The sequence below is a fragment of the Scyliorhinus torazame genome, chromosome 26 (genome assembly GCF_047496885.1).
Source record: "Scyliorhinus torazame isolate Kashiwa2021f chromosome 26, sScyTor2.1, whole genome shotgun sequence".
In the NCBI taxonomy this organism is placed as follows: Eukaryota; Metazoa; Chordata; class Chondrichthyes; order Carcharhiniformes; family Scyliorhinidae; genus Scyliorhinus; species Scyliorhinus torazame.
In genome coordinates, this window is record NC_092732.1 from 44,355,120 (window position 1) to 44,379,073 (window position 23,954).

General features: G+C 50.1%; 1 protein-coding gene across 1 annotated transcript in view; it reads left to right on the top strand.

Moving 5' to 3' along the window:
- The window catches only part of LOC140402900 (DNA-directed RNA polymerase III subunit RPC3-like), a gene marked incomplete at its 5' end in the record, with an annotated part of 131,308 nt that overhangs the window by 18,776 nt on the left and 88,578 nt on the right, over positions 1–23,954 (top strand). Inside the window, 6 exons of the mRNA XM_072490528.1 lie at positions 7,080–7,265; positions 7,641–7,723; positions 7,923–8,027; positions 10,996–11,088; positions 13,396–13,476; positions 20,411–20,462. Coding sequence (XP_072346629.1) covers positions 7,080–7,265; positions 7,641–7,723; positions 7,923–8,027; positions 10,996–11,088; positions 13,396–13,476; positions 20,411–20,462 — 600 coding nt within the window. The remainder of the gene's footprint in view (positions 1–7,079; positions 7,266–7,640; positions 7,724–7,922; positions 8,028–10,995; positions 11,089–13,395; positions 13,477–20,410; positions 20,463–23,954) is intronic.

Below are 23,954 nucleotides of genomic sequence, written 5' to 3' on the forward strand. Positions count from 1 at the left end.
TTGAGGGGTCAGTGTTATATCACAGTCTGCATATAGGGGTCAGTGTGTTATATCACAGTCTGTATCGAGGGGTCAGTGTGTTATATCACAGTCTGTATAGAGGGGTCAGTGTTATATCACAGTCTGTATAGAGGGGTCAGTGTTATATCACAGTCTGTATAGAGGGGTCAGTGTGTTATATCACAGTCTGTATAGAGGGGTCAGTGTTATATCACAGTCTGTATAGAGGGGTCAGTGTGTTATTTCACAGTCTGTATAGAGGGGTCAGTGTGTTACATCACAGTCTGTATAGAGGGGTCAGTGTTATATCACAGTCTGTATAGAGGGGTCAGTGTTATATCACAGTCTGTATAGAGGGGTCAGTGTGTTATATCACAGTCTGTATAGAGGGGTCAGTGTGTTATATCACAGTCTGTATAGAGGGGTCAGTGTGTTATATCACAGTCTGTATAGAGGGGTCAGTGTGTTATATCACAGTCTGTATAGAGGGGTCAGTGTGTTATATCACAGTCTGTATAGAGGGGTCAGTGTGTTATATCACAGTCTGTATAGAGGGGTCAGTGTTATATCACAGTCTGTATATAGGGGTCAGTGTTATATCACAGTCTGTATAGAGGGGTCAGTGTGTTATATCACAGTCTGTATAGAGGGGTCAGTGTGTTATATCACAGTCTGTATAGAGGGGTCAGTGTGTTATATCACAGTCTGTATAGAGGGGTCAGTGTGTTATATCACAGTCTGTATAGAGGGGTCAGTGTGTTATATCACAGTCTGTATAGAGGGGTCAGTGTGTTATATCACAGTCTGTATAGAGGGGTCAGTGTTATATCACAGTCTGTATATAGGGGTCAGTGTTATATCACAGTCTGTATAGAGGGGTCTGTGTGTTATATCACAGTCTGTATAGAGGGGTCAGTGTTATATCACAGTCTGTATAGAGGGTTCAGTGTGTTATATCACAGTCTGTATAGAGGGGTCAGTGTGTTATATCACAGTCTGTATAGAGGGGACAGTGTGTTATTTCACAGTCTGTATAGAGGGGTCAGTGTTATATCACAGTCTGTATAGAGGGTTCAGTATTATATCACAGTCTGTATAGAGGGGTCAGTGTTATATCACAGTCTATATAGAGGGGTCAGTGTGTTATATCACAGTCTGTATAGAGGGGTCAGTGTTATATCACAGTCTGTATAGAGGGGTCAGTGTTATATCACAGTCTGTATAGAGGGGTCAGTGTTATATCACAGTCTGTATAGAGGGGTCAGTGTGTTATATCACAGTCTGTATAGAGGGGTCAGTGTTATATCACAGTCTGTATAGAGGGGTCAGTGTGTTATATCACAGTCTGTGTAGAGGGTTCAGTATTATATCACAGTCTGTATAGAGGGGTCAGTGTTATATCACAGTCTGTATAGAGGGGTCAGTGTTATATCACAGTCTGTATTGAGGGGTCAGTGTTATATCACAGTCTGTATAGAGGGGTCAGTGTGTTATATCACAGTCTGTATAGAGGGGCCAGTGTGTTATATCACAGTCTGTATAGAGGGTTCAGTGTTATATCACAGTCTGTATAGAGGGTTCAGTGTGTTATATCACAGTCTGTATAGAGGGTTAAGTGTTATATCACAGTCTGTATAGAGGGGTCAGTGTTATATCACAGTCTGTATAGAGGGTTCAGTGTTATATCACAGTCTGTATAGAGGGGTCAGTGTGTTATATCACAGTCTGTATAGAGGGGTCAGTGTGTTATATCACAGTCTGTATAGAGGGGTCAGTGTGTTATATCACAGTCTGTATAGAGGGGTCAGTGTTATATCACAGTCTGTATAGAGGGGTCAGTGTTATATCGCAGTCTGTATTGAGGGGTCAGTGTGTTTTTTAACAGTCTGTATAGAGGGGTCAGTGTTATATCACAGTCTGTATAGAGGGGTCAGTGTTATATCACAGTCTGTATAGAGGGGCCAGTGTTATATATCAAAGTCTGTATAGAGGGGTCAGTGTTATATCACAGTCTGTATAGAGGGGTCAGTGTTATATCACAGTCTGTATAGAGGGGTCAGTGTTATATCACAGTCTGTATAGAGGGTTCAGTGTTATATCACAGTCTGTATAGAGGGGTCAGTGTTATATCACAGTCTGTATAGAGGGGTCAGTGTTATATCACAGTCTGTATAGAGGGTTCAGTGTTATATCACAGTCTGTATAGAGGGGTCAGTGTTATATCGCAGTCTGTATAGAGGGGTCAGTGTTATATCACAGTCTGTATAGAGGGGTCAGTGTTATATCACAGTCTGTATAGAGGGGTCAGTGTTATATCACAGTGTGTATAGAGGGGTCAGTGTTATATCACAGTCTGTATAGAGGGGTCAGTGTTATATCACAGTCTGTATAGAGGGTTCAGTGTTATATCACAGTCTGTATAGAGGGGTCAGTGTTATATCGCAGTCTGTATAGATGGGTCAGTGTGTTATATCACAGTCTGTATAGAGGGGTCAGTGTTATATCACAGTCTGTATAGAGGGGTCAGTGTTATATCACAGTCTGTATAGAGGGGCCAGTGTTATATATCAAAGTCTGTATAGAGGGGTCAGTGTTTTATCACAGTCTGTATAGAGGGGTCAGTGTTATATCACAGTCTGTATAGAGGGGTCAGTGTGTTATATCACAGTCTGTATAGAGTGGTCAGTGTTATATCACAGACTGTATAGAGGGGTCAGCGTTATATCACAGTCTGTATAGAGGGGTCAGTGTTATATCACAGTCTGTATGGAGGGGTCAGTGTTATATCACAGTCTGTATAGAGGGGTCAGTGTTATATCACAGTGTGTATAGAGGGGCCAGTGTTATATCACAGTCTGTATAGAGGGGTCAGTGTTATATCACAGTCTGTATAGAGGGGTCAGTGTTATATCACAGTCTGTATAGAGGGGTCAGTGTTATATCACAGTCTGTATAGCGGGGTCAGTGTTATATCACAGTCTGTATAGAGGGGCCAGTGTTATATATCAAAGTCTGTATAGAGGGGTCAGTGTTATATCACAGTCTGTATAGAGGGGTCAGTGTTATATCACAGTCTGTATAGAGGGGCCAGTGTTATATCACAGTCTGTATAGAGGGGTCAGTGTTATATCACAGTCTGTATAGAGGGGTCAGTGTTATATCACAGTCTGTATAGAGGGGTCAGTGTTATATCACAGTCTGTATAGAGGGGTCAGTGTTATATCACAGTCTGTATAGAGGGGTCAGTGTTATATCACAGTCTGTATAGAGGGGTCAGTGTTATATCACAGTCTGTACAGAGGGGTCAGTGTTATATCACAGTCTGTATAGAGGGGTCAGTGTTATATCACAGTCTGTATAGAGGGGCCAGTGTTATATATCAAAGTCTGTATAGAGGGGTCAGTGTTATATCACAGTCTGTATAGAGGGGTCAGTGTTATATCACAGTCTGTATAGAGGGGTCAGTGTGTTATATCACAGTCTGTATAGAGGGGTCAGTGTTATATCACAGTCTGTATAGAGGGGTCAGTGTTATATCGCAGTCTGTATTGAGGGGTCAGTGTGTTATATCACAGTCTGTATAGAGGGGTCAGTGTTATATCACAGTCTGTATAGAGGGGTCAGTGTGTTATATCACAGTCTGTATAGAGGGGTCAGTGTTATATCACAGTCTGTATAGAGGGGTCAGTGTTATATCACAGTCTGTATAGAGGGGCCAGTGTTATATATCAAAGTCTGTATAGAGGGGTCAGTGTGTTATATCACAGTCTGTATAGAGGGGTCAGTGTGTTATATCACAGTCTGTATAGAGGGGTCAGTGTTATATCACAGTCTGTATAGAGGGTTCAGTGTGTTATATCACAGTCTGTATAGAGGGGTCAGTGTGTTATATCACAGTCTGTATAGAGGGGACAGTGTGTTATTTCACAGTCTGTATAGAGGGGTCAGTGTTATATCACAGTCTGTATAGAGGGTTCAGTATTATATCACAGTCTGTATAGAGGGGTCAGTGTTATATCACAGTCTGTATCGAGGGGTCAGTGTGTTATATCACAGTCTGTATAGAGGGGTCAGTGTTATATCACAGTCTGTATAGAGGGGTCAGTGTTATATCACAGTCTGTATAGAGGGGTCAGTGTTATATCACAGTCTGTATAGAGGGGTCAGTGTGTTATATCACAGTCTGTATAGAGGGGTCAGTGTTATATCACAGTCTGTATAGAGGGGTCAGTGTGTTATATCACAGTCTGTGTAGAGGGTTCAGTATTATATCACAGTCTGTATAGAGGGGTCAGTGTTATATCACAGTCTGTATAGAGGGGTCAGTGTTATATCACAGTCTGTATTGAGGGGTCAGTGTTATATCACAGTCTGTATAGAGGGGTCAGTGTGTTATATCACAGTCTGTATAGAGGGGCCAGTGTGTTATATCACAGTCTGTATAGAGGGTTCAGTGTTATATCACAGTCTGTATAGAGGGTTCAGTGTGTTATATCACAGTCTGTATAGAGGGTTCAGTGTTATATCACAGTCTGTATAGAGGGGTCAGTGTTATATCACAGTCTGTATAGAGGGTTCAGTGTTATATCACAGTCTGTATAGAGGGGTCAGTGTGTTATATCACAGTCTGTATAGAGGGGTCAGTGTGTTATATCACAGTCTGTATAGAGGGGTCAGTGTGTTATATCACAGTCTGTATAGAGGGGTCAGTGTTATATCACAGTCTGTATAGAGGGGTCAGTGTTATATCGCAGTCTGTATTGAGGGGTCAGTGTGTTTTTTAACAGTCTGTATAGAGGGGTCAGTGTTATATCACAGTCTGTATAGAGGGGTCCGTGTTATATCACAGTCTGTATAGAGGGGCCAGTGTTATATATCAAAGTCTGTATAGAGGGGTCAGTGTTATATCACAGTCTGTATAGAGGGGTCAGTGTTATATCACAGTCTGTATAGAGGGGTCAGTGTTATATCACAGTCTGTATAGAGGGTTCAGTGTTATATCACAGTCTGTATAGAGGGGTCAGTGTTATATCACAGTCTGTATAGAGGGGTCAGTGTTATATCACAGTCTGTATAGAGGGTTCAGTGTTATATCACAGTCTGTATAGAGGGGTCAGTGTTATATCGCAGTCTGTATAGAGGGGTCAGTGTTATATCACAGTCTGTATAGAGGGGTCAGTGTTATATCACAGTCTGTATAGAGGGGTCAGTGTTATATCACAGTGTTTATAGAGGGGTCAGTGTTATATCACAGTCTGTATAGAGGGGTCAGTGTTATATCACAGTCTGTATAGAGGGTTCAGTGTTATATCACAGTCTGTATAGAGGGGTCAGTGTTATATCGCAGTCTGTATAGATGGGTCAGTGTGTTATATCACAGTCTGTATAGAGGGGTCAGTGTTATATCACAGTCTGTATAGAGGGGTCAGTGTTATATCACAGTCTGTATAGAGGGGCCAGTGTTATATATCAAAGTCTGTATAGAGGGGTCAGTGTTTTATCACAGTCTGTATAGAGGGGTCAGTGTTATATCACAGTCTGTATAGAGGGGTCAGTGTGTTATATCACAGTCTGTATAGAGTGGTCAGTGTTATATCACAGACTGTATAGAGGGGTCAGTGTTATATCACAGTCTGTATAGAGGGGTCAGTGTTATATCACAGTCTGTATGGAGGGGTCAGTGTTATATCACAGTCTGTATAGAGGGGTCAGTGTTATATCACAGTCTGTATAGAGGGGCCAGTGTTATATCACAGTCTGTATAGAGGGGTCAGTGTTATATCACAGTCTGTATAGAGGGGTCAGTGTTATATCACAGTCTGTATAGAGGGGCCAGTGTTATATATCAAAGTCTGTATAGAGGGGTCAGTGTTATATCACAGTCTGTATAGAGGGGTCAGTGTTATATCACAGTCTGTATAGAGGGGCCAGTGTTATATCACAGTCTGTCTCGAGGGGTCAGTGTTATATCACAGTCTGTATAGAGGGGTCAGTGTTATATCACAGTCTGTATAGAGGGGTCAGTGTTATATCACAGTCTGTATAGAGGGGTCAGTGTTATATCACAGTCTGTATAGAGGGGTCAGTGTTATATCACAGTCTGTATAGAGGGGTAGTGTTATATCACAGTCTGTATAGAGGGGTCAGTGTTATATCACAGTCTGTATAGAGGGGTCAGTGTTATATCACAGTCTGTATAGAGGGGTCAGTGTTATATCACAGTCTGTATAGAGGGGCCAGTGTTATATATCAAAGTCTGTATAGAGGGGTCAGTGTTATATCACAGTCTGTATAGAGGGGTCAGTGTTATATCACAGTCTGTATAGAGGGGTCAGTGTGTTATATCACAGTCTGTATAGAGGGGTCAGTGTTATATCACAGTCTGTATAGAGGGGTCAGTGTTATATCACAGTCTGTATAGAGGGGTCAGTGTGTTATATCACAGTCTGTATAGAGGGGTCAGTGTTATATCACAGTCTGTATAGAGGGGTCAGTGTTATATCACAGTCTGTATAGAGGGGCCAGTGTTATATATCAAAGTCTGTATAGAGGGGTCAGTGTGTTATATCACAGTCTGTATCGAGGGGTCAGTGTGTTATATCACAGTCTGTATAGAGGGGTCAGTGTTATATCACAGTCTGTATAGAGGGGTCAGTGTTATATCGCAGTCTGTATTGAGGGGTCAGTGTGTTATATCACAGTCTGTATAGAGGGGTCAGTGTTATATCACAGTCTGTATAGAGGGGTCAGTGTGTTATATCACAGTCTGTATAGAGGGGTCAGTGCTATATCACAGTCTGTATAGAGGGGTCAGTGTTATATCACAGTCTGTATAGAGGGGTCAGTGTGTTATATCACAGTCTGTATAGAGGGGTCAGTGCTATATCACAGTCTGTATAGAGGGGTCAGTGTTATATCACAGTCTGTATAGAGGGGCCAGTGTTATATATCACAGTCTGTATAGATGGGTCAGTGTTATATCACAGTCTGTATAGAGGGGTCAGTCTGTTTTGTGGACGTTCTCCTGGCTGTCTTTGCCTGGTCCCCTGCTCAGACCTGTTACTCCGTTCTCCCTGCAGACAGTAAGACCCGGGAATACAGCGAGACCTCCTCTACCTTCATCCGCTTGGTACAGACACACTTTCTGCAGAAATGTGGGATCGTCTCTGAATCGGTGACTGCTGAAGGAGCGCACCCTTCACCAGCTCCAACCCTGGTCGCTGACGAGGCGGAGATGTATACAGTCCCCACGCTCGGCGTTACCGGTGAGTCCTCGTCAAAGTGGCATTCTTAGCCCGAAGCCCGTTCACCCTTCCTGCATAATGCGCGCGCACGAAACCCAAGCTGTTGTTCGCCCAGCATCCTTGTCCGGTTTCCGGGTGGCAGTCCTGCCTCCTCGCTGCCCCAGGGCTCTGTGCTTGGCAAGGTCCTGCTGCTGTCTGATTGAAAGCAGCTGACCTGAGGCCGCTGAGGAGGGAAACAGACACGTGGAGGTCAGTACACTTCCCCGGAAGCTGCTGATGGAGCGTGGTCGCGGTGTGCCTGAGTAACTGGACTCCCCTGGCTGTACGTTTGTCTTTGTGCACAATCTCCCTGCTGCAGTCGCCAGTGTTTAAGGATATTCCGTCTCCTTCACTCAGGCCAAGGGAAACGCAGGCGCACGTCAGGGGAGGGCTGCGAACCCAAATCGAAACGATCGAAGCAAGAGCACGCCGAGCAGGAGGTGAGAGTCGGGGGGGTGGGGGGGGCGGTTTCCGCAGTATGTTTCCAGTCCAGCACTGCTAGACCTATTTCTTGGCTCCGCCTGCCCCCGCACATTCTCCCTTCGTAGATCACTGTCCAGTTCCCTTCTGAATGCTTCTCCTGACCTGCCTCCGTGGGCTGAATGGCCTCTAACAATTCTGTCATTCTGTTTACGGCAGCTCGCCCCCGACGATGGTATTTACTGGCAGGTGAATTTTGAGCGTTTTCACCAGCACTTCAGGGACCAGGTGATCGTGGCTGCAGTTGGAAGCAAGCTTGACCAGGTATCTGGGGGGGGGGGGGGGGCACGCCTTTTGACGTTCGGGGCCTTCGCCTCCTGTGTCTGTATCTCTCCTCCCTTGGGGCAATGTCACTTCGGATGTCACGTTGTGCGTAGGACAGCGTCCCCTCGGGCTCGGGAAAGGGGGGGGGGAGTATGTGTGGGAGGAGGATCTGGGTGTTATACCGTGGGGATCTCTGTAGATTCACAGGCAGGCTGCTGCCAGAGGGGGGGGTGCGGAAATCGAGAATCGGGGTTGTGCTGTCAGCGGAGCGCGGACTGAAATCAGGCTTTGTCCCTAATTCACATCGAGATCCTTGCGATGGTGGATGTCACTGATGTCCTAGACAAGGTTTATTGTTCAGCTTGACTGTTCCGGCATATTCCTGGCTGGTCTCCCGACATCCGACCCTGTGTGACTTGAGATCATAAGAACTTAAGAACTAGGAGCAGGAGTCGGCCACCTGGCCCCTCGAGCCTGCTCCACCATTCAATGAGATCATGGCTGATCTTTTGTGGACTCAGCTCCACTTTCCGGCCCGAACACCATAACCCTTAATCCCTTTATTCTTCAAAAAACCGTCTATCTTTATCTTAAAAACATTTAATGAAGGAGCCTCAACTGCTTCACTGGGCAAGGAATTCCAGAGATTCACAACCCTTTGGGTGAAGAAGATCCTCCTAAACTCAGTCCTAAATCTACTTCCCCTTATTTTGAGGCTATGCCCCCTAGTTCTGCTTTCACCCGCCAGTGGAAACAACCTGCCCGCATCTATCCTACCGATTCCCTTCATAATTTTATATGTTTCTATACGATCCCCCCTCATCCTTCTAAATTCCAACGAGTACAGTTCCAGTCTACTCAACCTCTCCTCGTAATCCAACCCCTTCAGCTCTGGGATTAACCTAGTGAAACTCCTCTGCACACCCTCCAGCGCCAGTACGTCCTTTCTCGGGTAAGGAGACCAAAACTGAACACAATACTCCAGGTGTGGCCTCACTAACACCTTATACAATTGCAGCATAACCTCCCTAGTCTTAAACTCCATCCCTCTAGCAATGAAGGACAAAATTCCATTCACCTTCTTAATCACCTGTAAACCAACTTTTTGCGACTCATGCACTAGCACACCCAGGTCTCTCTGCACAGCAGCATGTTTTAATATTTTATCATTTAAATAATAATCCCTTTTGCTGTTATTCCTCCCAAAATGGATAACCTCACATTTGTCAACATTGTATTCCATCTGCCAGACCCTAGCCCATTCACTCAGCCTATCCAAATCCCTCTGCAGACTTCCAGTATCCTCTGCACTTTTTGCCTTACCACTCATCTTAGTGTCGTCTGCAAACTTGGACACATTGCCCTTGGTCCCCAACTCCAAATCATACAAGACTCTACGGCCCGTGTCTTAACGGTGAAGTATTTGAAAATTCTCGTGCTTGTTCTATAATCCCTCCCCACCTCCGTAATCTTCCCGAACAACCAAAGCCCTCTGAAATGAAGAGAACTTTCTCTTGGAGCCCCGAGAGTCTCCGGAACTGTCTTCCCCCACAGGCAACGGAAGCAGAGCCTTTGCATATTTTCCAAGGCAGAGAAAGATACATTCTTGACGGGCGAAGGAGGTGAAAGGTCAGCAGGGTCGGCGGGAATGCAGAGTTAGGTTACAGTCCGATCGGCCTCGATCTTGTTGAATGGTGCAGCAGGCACGAGGAGCCCAGTGGCCTTTCTCCTCCGAATCTCGTACGAGATCTCTGTGGTCCTCTCATTCTGACTTGCTGCAGGTGCAGCCTGGGGTCTAGAATTCCCTCCTTCAACCTTCCTCCCTCTCTCTCTCCTCTCTCTCTCTCTCGCTCCCTCCCTCTCGCTCTCTTTTTCTCTCCCTTTCTCCCTCCCTCTCTCTCCCCTCTCTCCCCTCTTTCCCCTCACTCTCCTCTCTTCCCACTCTCTCCTCTCTCTCCCTCTCTCTGTCTCTCCCTGTCTCCCTCTCTCTTTCTTTCTCTCTCTCTCTCTCTCCCTCTCTCCCTCATTCCTCCTCCGACCCTTCATAAAACCCACCGCATTGACCACGCCTTTTCTCACCTGTTCCTGTTATCTCGGTAGTTCGATGTTGCTTATAAAGCTCTGGGAAAGCACCATGGCACCTTTCCTATGAGAAAGGTATCAGATAAATACATATTATTGTTGTTCTGTAGCTTGGGGACAGATTCCCTGTGGTGTGTCTTTGGCATTAGTTCTCAGTGAGTGGGTGGCACAGTGGGTTAGCACTGCTGCCTCACGGTGCCGAGGTCCCAGGTTCGATCCCGGCTCCGGGCCACAGTCCGTGTGGAGTTTGCACATTCTCCCCGTGTCTGCGTGGGTCTCACCCCCACAACCCAAAGATGTGCCGGGTAGGTGGATTGGCCGCGCGAAATTGCCCCTTAATTGGAGAGAATGAATTGGGTACTGTAAATTTATTAGTTCTCAGTGCCTGTGGCTTCAGTGGTTGCCTTTCAGAGAGAGCTGCGGCGTGTCCTCGCGTCACCGTGTACAGCGTATGGTGAATTGGACCAATCCCACTCCCAGTTCCTCATTTGCTGCCTTTGGGGACCTGGCAGAATTTCTCCCGCTCAGCACAATCGCTCAAGACGGGCAGGGTGGGCGAGCTATCCTCCGCTGACCGCATCTCCATCCGAGGGGCAGAGTGTGAAATAGAGAGGTGTTGCAGGCAGGGTAACTGTGAGCATGCAGTCTGCTCCCCATGCTCCCTGCCCTTCGCGAAAGAGCACATTCCCACTGGAGAAGGAATTCCACACCAGCCGTTCCTCCAAATGACATCCCTCCCACTCCGAGTACTGTCAGGCTGTTTGACTGCGGGGGCGTCGCGGTGATGAATATTGTTGTTGCAGAGGCATGTGCGATGGGGGCGGGGGGGGGGGGGTGGGGAATGAGGAACGGAAGATGATTGCTCTTTAATTCCCTGTGCTCACAGACCTGCAGCGAGATTGTACGGACAATGCTCAGAATGAGTGAGGTCACCACATCTTCCAGCTCCTCCCACACACAGCCGCTTTCATCCAACGAGGTGAGAAACGTCAATCGTCAGCGGGCAACATGTGCCAGACAGGTTTGTCACAGTGATTGGCTGGAAACTGGCAGTAGGGTAAACAAAGCACCACCCTGCCCCACTAAACTGGGTCAGAGGGTGGGTCCCTCTACTCTGTCCCCATCAAACACTCCCAGGACAGGTACAGCACGGGGTTAGATACAGAGTAAAGCTCCCTCTACACTGTCCCCATCAAACACTCCCAGGACAGGTACAGCACGGGGTTAGATGCAGAGTAAAGCTCCCTCTACACTGTCCCCATCAAACACTCCCAGGACAGGTACAGTGCGGGGTTAGATACAGAGTAACGCTCCCTCTACACTGTCCCCATCAAACACTCCCAGGACAGGTACAGCACGGGGTTAGATACAGAGTAAAGCTCCCTCTACACTGTCCCCATCAAACACTCCCAGCACAGGTACAGCACGGGGTTAGATACAGAGTAAAGCTCCCTCTACACTGGCCCCATCCAACACTCCCAGGACAGGTACAGCACGGGGTTAGATACAGAGTAAAGCTCCCTCTGCACTGTCCCCATCAAACACTCCCAGGACAGGTACAGCACGGGGTTAGATACAGAGTAAATCTCCCTCGACACTGTCCCCATCAAACACTCCCAGGACAGGTACAGCACGGGGTTAGATACAGTGTAAAGCTCCCTCTACACTGTCCCCATCAAACACTCCCAGGACAGGTACAGCACGGGGTTAGATACAGAGTGAAGCTCCCTCTACACTGTCCCCATCAAACACTCCCAGGACAGGTACAGCACGGGGTTAGATACAGAGTGAAGCTCCCTCTACACTGTCCCCATCAAACACTCCCAGGACAGGTACAGCACGGGGTTAGATACAGAGTAAAGCTCCCTCTACACTGTCCCCATCAAACACTCCCAGGACAGGTACAGCACGGGGTTAGATACAGAATAAAGCTCCCTCTACACTGTCCCCATCAAACACTCCCAGGACAGGTACAGCACAGGGTTAGATACAGAGTAAAGCTCCCCCTACACTGTCCCCATCAAACACTCCCAGGACAGGTACAGCACGGGGTTAGATACAGAGTAAAGCTCCCTCTACACTGTCCCCATCAAACACTCCCAGGACAGGTACAGCACGGGGTTAGATACAGAGTAAAGCTCCCTCTGCACTGTCCCCATCAAACACTCCCAGGACAGGTACAGTGCGGGGTTAGATACAGAGTAAAGCTCCCTCTACACTGTCCCCATCAAACACTCCCAGGGCAGGCACAGCACAGGGTTAGATACAGAGTAAAGCTCCCTCTACACTGTCCCCATCAAACACTCCCAGGACAGGTACAGCACGGGGTTAGATACAGAGTGAAGCTCCCTCTACACTGTCCCCATCAAACACTCCCAGGACAGGTACAGCACGGGGTTAGATACAGAGTAAATCTCCCTCGATACTGTCCCCATCAAACACTCCCAGGACAGGTACAGCACGGGGTTAGATACAGTGTAAAGCTCCCTCTACACTGTCCCCATCAAACACTCCCAGGACAGGTACAGCACGGGGTTAGATACAGAGTGAAGCTCCCTCTACACTGTCCCCATCAAACACTCCCAGGACAGGTACAGCACGGGGTTAGATACACAGTGAAGCTCCCTCTACACTGTCCCCATCAAACACTCCCAGGACAGGTACAGCACGGGGTTAGATACAGAGTAAAGCTCCCTCTACACTGTCCCCATCAAACACTCCCAGGACGGGTACAGCACGGGGTTAGATACAGAGTAAAGTTCCCTCTACACTGTCCCCATCAAACACTCCCAGGACAGGTACAGCACGGGGTTAGATACAGAGTAAAGCTCCCTCTACACTGTCCCCATCAAACACTCCCAGGACAGGTACAGCACGGGGTTAGATACAGAGTAAATCTCCCTCTCCACCGTCCTCATCAAACACTCCCAGGACAGGTACAGCACGGGGTTAGATACAGAGTAAAGCTCCCTCCACACTGTCCCCATCAAACACTCCCAGGACAGGTACAGCACAGGGTTAGATACAGAGTAAAGCTCCCTCCACACTGTCCCCATCAAACACTCCCAGGACAGGTACAGCACGGGGTTAGATACAGAGTAAAGCTCCCTCCACACTGTCCCCATCAAACACTCCCAGGACAGGTACAGCACGGGGTTAGATACAGAGTAAAGCACCCTCTACACTGCCCTGATTAAACATTCCCGGAGTAATTTAGACACATGGTAAGACACATGGTATGTCTACATTCTGAATAATTCGTCCCTGTTACTCTTCTCCCGGTTAGATTTTCCGAGCAATTCCAGCTGGATACAATCTCTCCAAACAAGTACTGGACCAGTATCTCACCCTCCTCAGCGATGACCCAGTGGGTATTTTGTACATTTGTCTTTATCCTTGTGTATCTACACACTGACCAGGGATGGGGGGTGTATCTACACACTGACCCGGGATGGGGGGTGTATCGACACACTGACCCGGGATGGGGGGTGTATTTACACACTGACCCGGGATGGGGGGGTGTATTTACACACTGACCCGGGATGGGGAGGTGTATTTTCACACTGACCCGGAATTGGGGGTGTATCTACACACTGACCCGGGATGGGGAGGTGTATTTACACACTGAACCGGGATGGGGAGGTGTATTTACACACTGACCCGGGATGGGGAGGGTGTATTTACACACTGACCCGGGATGGGGAGGGTGTATTTACACACTGACCCTGGATGGGGAGGTGTATTTACACACTGACCCGGGATGGGGAGGGTGTATTTACACACTGACCCGGGATGGGGGTGTATTTACACACTGACCCGGGATGGGGAGGCGTATTTACACACTGACCCGGGATGGCGGGGTGTATTTACACACTGACCCGGGATGGGGAGGTGTATTTACACACTGACCCGGGATGGGGAGGTGTATTTACACACTGACCCGGGATGGGAGTGTGTATTTACACACTGACCCGGGATGGGGAGCGTGTATTTACACACTGACCCAGGATGGGTGAGGTGTATTTACACACTGACCCGGGATGGGGAGGGTGTATTTACACTCTGACATGGGATGGGAAGGTGTATTTACACACTGACCCGGGATTGGGAGGTGTATTTACACACTGACCCGGGATGGGGAGTGTGTATTTACACACTGACCCGGGATGAGGAGGGTATATTTACACACTGACCCGGGATGGGGAGGGTGTATTTACACTCTGACCCGGGATGTGGAGGTGTATTCACACACTGACCCGGGATGGGGGAGGTGTATTTACACACTGACCCGGAATGGGAGTGTGTATTTACACATTGACCCGGGGTGGGGAGGTGTATTTACACACTGTCCCGGGGTGGGGAGGGTGTATTTACACACTGTCCCGGGCTGGGGAGGGTATATTTACACACTGACCCGGGATGGGGAGGTGTATTTACACACTGACCCGGGATGGGAGTGTGTATTTACACACTGACCCGGGATGGGGTTGTATTTACACACTGACCCGTGATGGAGGAGATGTATTTACACACTGACCCGGGATGGGGAGGGTGTATTTACACTCTGACATGGGATGGGAAGGTGTATTTACACACTGACCCGGGATTGGGAGGTGTATTTACACACTGACCCGGGATGGGGAGTGTGTATTTACACACTGACCCGGGATGAGGAGGGTATATTTACACACTGACCCGGGATGGGGAGGGTGTATTTACACTCTGACCCGGGATGTGGAGGTGTATTCACACACTGACCCGGGATGGGGGAGGTGTATTTACACACTGACCCGGAATGGGAGTGTGTATTTACACATTGACCCGGGGTGGGGAGGTGTATTTACACACTGACCCGGGGTGGGGAGGGTGTATTTACACACTGGCCCGTGATGGGAGGTGCATTTACACACTGACCCGGGGTGGGGAGGTGTATTTACACACTGGCCCGGGGTGGGAGGTGTATTTACACACTGACCCGGGATGGGGAGTTGTATTTACACACTGACCCAGGATGGGGAAGGTGTATTTATACACTGACCCGGGATGAGGGAGGTGTATTTACACACTGATCCGGGATGGGAGGTGTATTTACACACTGGCCTGGGATGGGGGAGGGTGTATTTACACACTGACCCAGGATTGGGAGGGTCTATTTACACACTGACCCTGGATGGGGAGGGCGTATTTACGCACTGACCCAGGATGGGGAGGTGTATTTACACACTAAACCGGGATGGGGGAGGGGGTATTGACACACTGACCCGGGATGGGGAGGTGTATTTACACACTGGCCCAGAATGGGGGAGGGTGTATTGACACACTGACCCGGGGTGAGGGAGGCGTATTTACACTCTGCCCCGGGATGGGGAGGTGTATTTACACACTGACCCGGTTTGGGGGAAGTGTATTTACACACTGACCCGGGATGAGGGAGTTGTATTTACACACTGATCCGGGATGGGGAGGTGTATTTACACACTGACCCGGGATGGGGAGGGTGTATTTACACACTGACCAAGATGGGGAGGTGTATTTACACACTGACCCGGGATGTGGAGGGTGTATTTACACACTGACCCGGGATGGGGAGGTGTATTTACACACTGACCCGGGATGGGGAGGTGTATTTACACACTGCCCCAGGATGGGGAGGCGTATTTACACACTGACCCGGGATGGGGGAGGTGTATTTACACACTGCCCCGGGATGGGGAGGTGTATTTACACACTGACCCGGGATGGGGAGGGTGTATTTACACACTGACCCGGGATGGGGAGGGTGTATTTACACACTGACCCGGGATGGGGGAGTTGTATTTACACACTGACCCGGGATGGGGAGATGTATTTACACACTGACCCGGGATGGGGAGGGTGTATTTACACACTGACTCGGGATGGGGAGGGTGTATTTACACACTGACCCGGGATGGGGAGGGTGTATTTACACACTGACCCGGGGTGGGGAGGGTGTATTTACACACTGACCCGGGATGGGGAGGGTGTATTTACACACTGACCCGGGATGGGGAGGGTCTATTTACACACTGACCCGGGATGGGGAGGGTGTATTTACACACTGACCCAGGATGGGGAGATGTATTTACACACTGACCCGGGATGGGGGGGTGTATTGACACACTGACCCGGGGTGGGGAGGGTGTATTTACACACTGACCCGGGATGGGGAGGTGTATATACACACTGACCCGGGATGGGGGGATGGATTGACACACTGACCCGGGGTGGGGAGGGTGTATTGACACACTGATCCGGGATGGGGGAGATGTATTTACACACTGACCCGGGATGGGGTGTGTATTTACACACTGACCCGGGATGGGGAGGGTGTATTTACACACTGACCCGGGCTGGGGAGGTGTATTTACACACTGACCCGGGATGGGGAGGTGTATTTACACACTGACCCAGGATGGGGAGGGCGTATTTATGCACTGACCCAGGATGGGGAGGTGTATTTACACACTGAACCGGGATGGGGGAGGGTGTATTGACACACTGACCCGGGATGGGGAGGTGTATTTACACACTGGCCCAGAATGTGGGAGGGTGTATTGACACACTGACCCGGGGTGGGGGAGGTGTATTTACACTCTGCCCCGGGATGGGGAGGTGTATTTACACACTGACCCGGTTTGGGGGAAGTGTATTTACACACTGACCCGGGATGAGGGAGTTGTATTTACACACTGACCCGGGATGGGGAGGTGTATTTACACACTGACACGGGATGGGGAGAGTGTATTTACACACTGACCAAGATGGGGAGGTGTATTTACACACTGACCCGGGATGTGGAGGGTGTATTTACACACTGACCCGGGATGGGGAGGGTGTATTTACACACTGACCCGGGATGGGGAGGGTGTATTTACACTCTGACCCGGGATGGTGAGGGTGTATTTACACACTGACCCGGGATGGGGGAAGTGTATTTACACACTGACCCGGTGTGGGGAGGGTGTATTTACACCCTGATCCGGGGTGGGGAGGGTGTATTTACACACTGACCCGGGATGGGGAGGGTGTATTTACACACTGACCCGGGATGGGGAGATGTATTTACACACTGATCCGGGATGGGGAGGTGTATTTACACACTGACCCGGGATGGGGAGGGTGTATTTACACACTGACCAAGATGGGGAGGTGTATTTACACACTGACCCGGGATGTGGAGGGTGTATTTACACACTGACCCGGGATGGGGAGGTGTATTTACACACTGACCCGGGATGGGGAGGTGTATTTACACACTGCCCCGGGATGGGGAGGCGTATTTACACACTGACCCAGGATGGGGAGGGTGTATTTACACACTGACCCTGGATGGGGGAGTTGTATTTACACACTGACCCGGGATGGGGAGATGTATTTACACACTGACCCGGGATGGGGAGGGTGTATTTACACACTGACTCGGGATGGGGAGGGTGTATTTACACACTGACCCGGGATGGGGAGGGTGTATTTACACACTGACCCGGGATGGGGAGGGTGTATTGACACACTGACCCGGGATGGGGAGGGTGTATTTACACACTGACCGGGTGGGGAGGGTGTATTTACACACTGACCCGGGATGGGGAGGGTGTATTTACACACTGACCCGGGATGGGGAGGGTGTATTTACACACTGACCCGGGGTGGGGAGGGTGTATTTACACACTGACCCGTTATGGGGAGGGTGTATTTACACACTGACCCGGGATGGGGAGGGTGTATTTACACACTGACCCGGGATGGGGAGGTGTATTTACACACTGGCCATGGCTGGGGAGGGCGTATTTACGCACTGACCCAGGATGGGAGGTGTATTTACACACTGAACCGGGATGGGGGAGGGGGTATTGACACACTGACCCGGGATGGGGAGGTGTATTTACACACTGGCCCAGAATGGGGGAGGGTGTATTGACACACTGACCCGGGGTGAGGGAGAGTGTATTTACACACTGACCCGGGATGGGGAGGGTGTATTTACACACTGACCCGGGATGAGGGAGTTGTATTTACACACTGTCCCGGGGTGGGGAGGGTGTATTCACACACTGACCCGGGATGGGGAGATGTATTTACACACTGACCCGGGATGGGGAGGGTGTATTTACACACTGACCCGGGCTGGGGAGGGTGTATTTACACACTGTCCCGGGATGGGGAGGGTGTATTTACACACTGACCCGGGCTGGGGAGGGTGTATTTACACACTGCCCCGGGATGGGGAGGTGTATTTACACACTGACCCGGTTTGGGGGAAGTGTATTTACACACTGGCCCGGGCTGGGGAGGGTGTATTTACACACTGATCCGGGATGGGGAGGTGTATTTACACACTGACCCGGGTGGGGTGTATGTATTGACACACTGTCCCGGGGTGGGGAGGGTGTATTTACACACTGACCCAGGGTGGGGAGGGTGTATTTACACACTCACCCTGGATGGGGAGGGTGTATTTACACTCTGACCCGGGATGGGGAGGGTGTATTTACACACTGACCCTGGATGGGGAGGGTGTATTTACACTCTGACCCTGGATGGGGAGGGTGTATTTACACTCTGACCCGGGATGGGGAGGGTGTATTTACACACTGACCCGGGATGGGAGACGTATTTACACACTGACCCGGGATGGGGAGGGTGTATTTACACACTGACCCGGGCTGGGGAGGGTGTATTTACACACTGTCCCGGGATGGGGAGGGTGTATTTACACACTGACCCGGGCTGGGGAGGGTGTATTTACACACTGCCCCGGGATGGGGAGGTGTATTTACTCACTGACCCGGTTTGGGGGAAGTGTATTTACACACTGACCCGGGCTGGGGAGGGTGTATTTACACACTGATCCGGGATGGGGAGGTGTATTTACACACTGACCCGGGTGGGGTGTGTGTATTGACACACTGTCCCGGGGTGGGGAGGGTGTATTTACACTCTGACCCGGGGTGGGGAGGGTGTATTTACACACTGACCCTGGATGGGGAGGGTGTATTTACACTCTGACCCGGGATGGGGAGGGTGTATTTACACACTGACCCTGGATGGGGAGGGTGTATTTACACTCTGACCCTGGATGGGGAGGGTGTATTTACACTCTGACCCGGGATGGGGAGGGTGTATTTACACACTGACCTGGGATGGGGAGATGTATTTACACACTGACCCGGGATGGGGAGGGTGTATTTACACTCTGACCCGGGGTGGGGAGGGTCTATTTACACTCTGACCCGGGATGGGGAGGGTGTATTTACACTCTGACCCGGGGTGGGGAGGGTGTATTTACACACTGTCCCGGGCTGGGGAGGGTGTATTGACACACTGTCCCGGGGTGGGGAGATGTATTTACACACTGACCCGGGATGGGGAGATGTATTTACACACTGACCCGGGATGGGGAGATGTATTTACACACTGACCCGGGATGGGGAGATGTATTTACACACTGACCCGGGGTGGGGAGGGTGTATTTACAAACTGACCCGGGATGGGGAGATGTATTTACACACTGACCCGGGATGGGGAGGGTGTATTTACACACTGACCCAGGATGGGGCGGGTGTATTTACACTCTGACCCGGGATGGGGAGATGTATTTACACACTGACCCGGGATGGGGAGGTGTATTTACACTCTGACCCGGGATGGGGAGGGTGTATTTACACTCTGACCCGGGATGGGGAGGGTGTATTTACACTCTGACCCGGGATGGGGAGATGTATTTACACACTGACCCGGGATGGGGAGGGTGTATTTACACTCTGACCCGGGATGGGGAGATGTATTTACACACTGACCCGGGATGGGGAGGGTGTATTTACACTCTGACCCGGGATGGGGAGGGTGTATTTACACTCTGACCCGGGATGGGGAGATGTATTTACACTCTGACCCGGGATGGGGAGATGTATTTACACACTGACCCGGGATGGGGAGGGTGTATTTACACTCTGACCCGGGATGGGGAGATGTATTTACACACTGACCCGGGATGGGGAGATGTATTTACACACTGACCCGGGATGGGGAGCGTGTATTTACACACTGACCCGGGATGGAGAGATGTATTTACACTCTGACCCGGGGTGGGGAGGGTGTATTTACACTCTGACCCGGGATGGGGAGGGTGTATTTACACACTGACCCGGGATGGGGAGGGTGTATTTACACTCTGACCCGGGATGGGGAGATGTATTTACACTCTGACCCGGGATGGGGAGGGTGTATTTATTGCTGATTTTTTTGAATGGTTATAACAAAACTATTTTCTCTTATTTCAGATTGAGTTTGTTGGTAAATCTGGAGATAGTGGAGGCGGGATGTATGTCATCAGTATCCTTTTGAGTCATGCCTGTGGACACAGCTCCCCCCCATGTTCAGCTCTCTCTGTCCGAGCTCTCCAACAACCACAGCATCTTCCTCAATCAGGGATCACGATGGTCAATTCGGTTCCACATGTTGAACATCACACGCCAGCGGTTGGTTCCCGAATCCCTGACTTCGTCACGGAGACAAAGAATTGTCACTGCGCAGAGGCAGGGTACTTGGCCCATCCTGTCTGAAATGGGTCTCCAAACGAGCATTATGGCCAATCCCCTGCCTTTTCCCCAGAGCCCTGTGCATTGTTTCTACTCCAGGGATGATCAAATTCCCTCTTGAAATCCTCGATTGAACTTGCCTCCTCCACATTTCCAGGCCGTCCGATCCTGACCCAAACCGCTGGCCGTGTCAACAAGCTTTTTCTCACATCAATTCTGCGCCCCATTGTCTCAAACCTTTTTCTAGGGGGAACAGTTTCCCCCCTAGCTACTCCAGAGAGACTGAGAGACACCAGTCAGTCTCCAGATATCTCCCTGACAGAGAGAGGGGAATGAGAGACACCAGTCAGTGTACAGATATCTCCCTGAGATAGAGAGGGGACTGAGAGACACCAGTCAGTGTACAGATATCTCCCTGAGAGAGAGGGGACTGAGAGACACCAGTCAGTGTTCAGATATCTCCCCGAGAGAGAGAGGGGACTGAGAGACACCAGTCAGTGTACAGATATCGCCCTGAGAGAGAGAGGGGACTGAGAGACACCAGTCAGTGTACAGATATCTCCCTGAGAGAGGGGACTGAGAGACACCAGTCAGTGTACAGATATCTCCCCAAGAGAGAGAGGGGACTGAGAGACACCAGTCAGTGTACAGATATCTCCCTGAGAGAGAGAGGGGACTGAGAGACACCAGTCAGTGTACAGATATCTCCCCAAGAGAGAGAGGGGACTGAGAGACACCAGTCAGTGTACAGATATCTCCCTGAGAGAGAGAGGGGACTGAGAGACACCAGTCAGTGTACAGATATCTCCCTGAGAGAGGGGACTGAGAGACACCAGTCAGTGTACAGATATCTCCCCAAGAGAGAGAGGGGACTGAGAGACACCAGTCAGTGTACAGATATCTCCCTGAGAGAGGGGACTGAGAGACACCAGTCAGTGTACAGATATCTCCCTGAGAGAGAGAGGGGGCTGAGAGACACCAGTCAGTGTAGAGATATCTCCCTGAGTGATAGAGAGGGGACTGAGAGACACCAGTCAGTGTACAGATATCTCCCTGAGAGAGAGGGGGGGGACTGAGAGACACCAGTCAGTGTAGAGATATCTCCCTGAGAGAGAGGGGGGGGGACTGAGAGACACCAGTCAGTGTACAGATATCTCCCTGAGAGACACCAGTCAGTGTACAGATATCTCCCCAAGAGAGAGAGGGGACTGAGAGACACCAGTCAGTGTACAGATATCTCCCTGAGAGAGGGGACTGAGAGACACCAGTCAGTGTACAGATATCTCCCTGAGAGAGAGAGGGGGCTGAGAGACACCAGTCAGTGTAGAGATATCTCCCTGAGAGAGAGGGGGGGGACTGAGAGACACCAGTCAGTGTACAGATATCTTCCTGAGAGAGAGGGGGGACTGAGAGACACCAGTCAGTGTACAAATATCTCCCTGAGAGAGAGGGGACTGAGAGACACCAGTCAGTGTACAGATATCTCCCTGAGAGATAGAGGGGACTGAGAGACACCAGCCAGTGTGCAGATATCTCCCTGAGAGAGAGGGGGGACTGAGAGACACCAGTCAGTGTACAGATATCTCCCTGAGAGAGAGAGGGGACTGAGAGACACCAGTCAATGTGCAGATATCTCCCTGAGAGAGAGAGGGGACTGAGAGACACCAGCCAGTGTGCAGATATCTCCCTGAGAGAGAGCGGGGACTGAGAGACACCAGTCAGTGTACAGATATCTCCCTGAGAGAGAGAGGGGACTGAGAGACACCAGTCAGTGTACAGATACCTCCCTGAGAGAGAGAGAGGGGGACTGAGAGACACCAGTCAGTGTGCAGATATCTCCCTGAGAGAGGGGGGACTGAGAGACACCAGTCAGTGTACAGATATCTCCCTGAGTGATAGAGAGGGGACTGAGAGACACCAGTCAGTGTACAGATATCTCCCTGAGTGATAGAGAGGGGACTGAGAGACACCAGTCAGTGTACAGATATCTCCCTGAGAGAGAGGGGGGGGACTGAGAGACACCAGTCAGTGTACAGATATCTTCCTGAGAGAGAGGGGGGACTGAGAGACACCAGTCAGTGTACAAATATCTCCCTGAGAGAGAGGGGACTGAGAGACACCAGTCAGTGTACAGATATCTCCCTGAGAGATAGAGGGGACTGAGAGACACCAGCCAGTGTGCAGATATCTCCCTGAGAGAGAGGGGGGACTGAGAGACACCAGTCAGTGTACAGATATCTCCCTGAGAGAGAGAGGGGACTGAGAGACACCAGTCAGTGTGCAGATATCTCCCTGAGAGAGAGAGGGGACTGAGAGACACCAGCCAGTGTGCAGATATCTCCCTGAGAGAGAGCGGGGACTGAGAGACACCAGTCAGTGTACAGATATCTCCCTGAGAGAGAGAGGGGACTGAGAGACACCAGTCAGTGTGCAGATACCTCCCTGAGAGAGAGAGAGGGGGACTGAGAGACACCAGTCAGTGTGCAGATATCTCCCTAAGAGAGAGAGGGGGGACTGAGAGACACCAGTCAGTGTGCAGATATCTCCCTGAGAGAGAGGGGGGACTGAGAGACACCAGTCAGTGTGCAGATATCTCCCTGAGAGAGAGAGGGGACTGAGAGACACCAGTCAGTGTGCAGATATCTCCCTGAGAGACACCAGTCAGTGTAGAGATATCTCCCTAAGAGATAGAGAGGGGGACTGAGAGACACCAGTCAGTGTAGACATATCTCCCTGAGAGAGAGCGGGGACTGAGAGACACCAGCCAGTGTGCAGATATCTCCCTGAGAGAGAGAGGGGACTGAGAGACACCAGTCAGTGTGCAGATATCTCCCTGAGAGACACCAGTCAGTGTAGAGATATCTCCCTAAGAGATAGAGAGGGGGACTGAGAGACACCAGTCAGTGTAGACATATCTCCCTGAGAGAGAGAGGGGACTGAGAGACACCAGTCAGTGTACAGATATCTCCCTGAGAGAGAGCGAGGGGACTGAGAGACACCAGTCAGTGTAGAGATATCTCCCTAAGAGATAGAGAGGGGGACTGAGAGACACCAGTCAGTGTAGAGATATCTCCCTGAGAGAGAGGGGGGGCTGAGAGACACCAGTCAGTGTACAGATAACTCCCCGAGAGAGAGAGAGAGGACTGAGAGACACCAGTCAGTGTACAGATATCTCCCCGAGAGCGAGAGCGGACTGAGAGACACCAGTCAGTGTACAGATATCTCCCTGAGAGAGAGAGGGGACTGAGAGACACCAGTCAGTGTACAGATATCTCCCAGAGAGAGA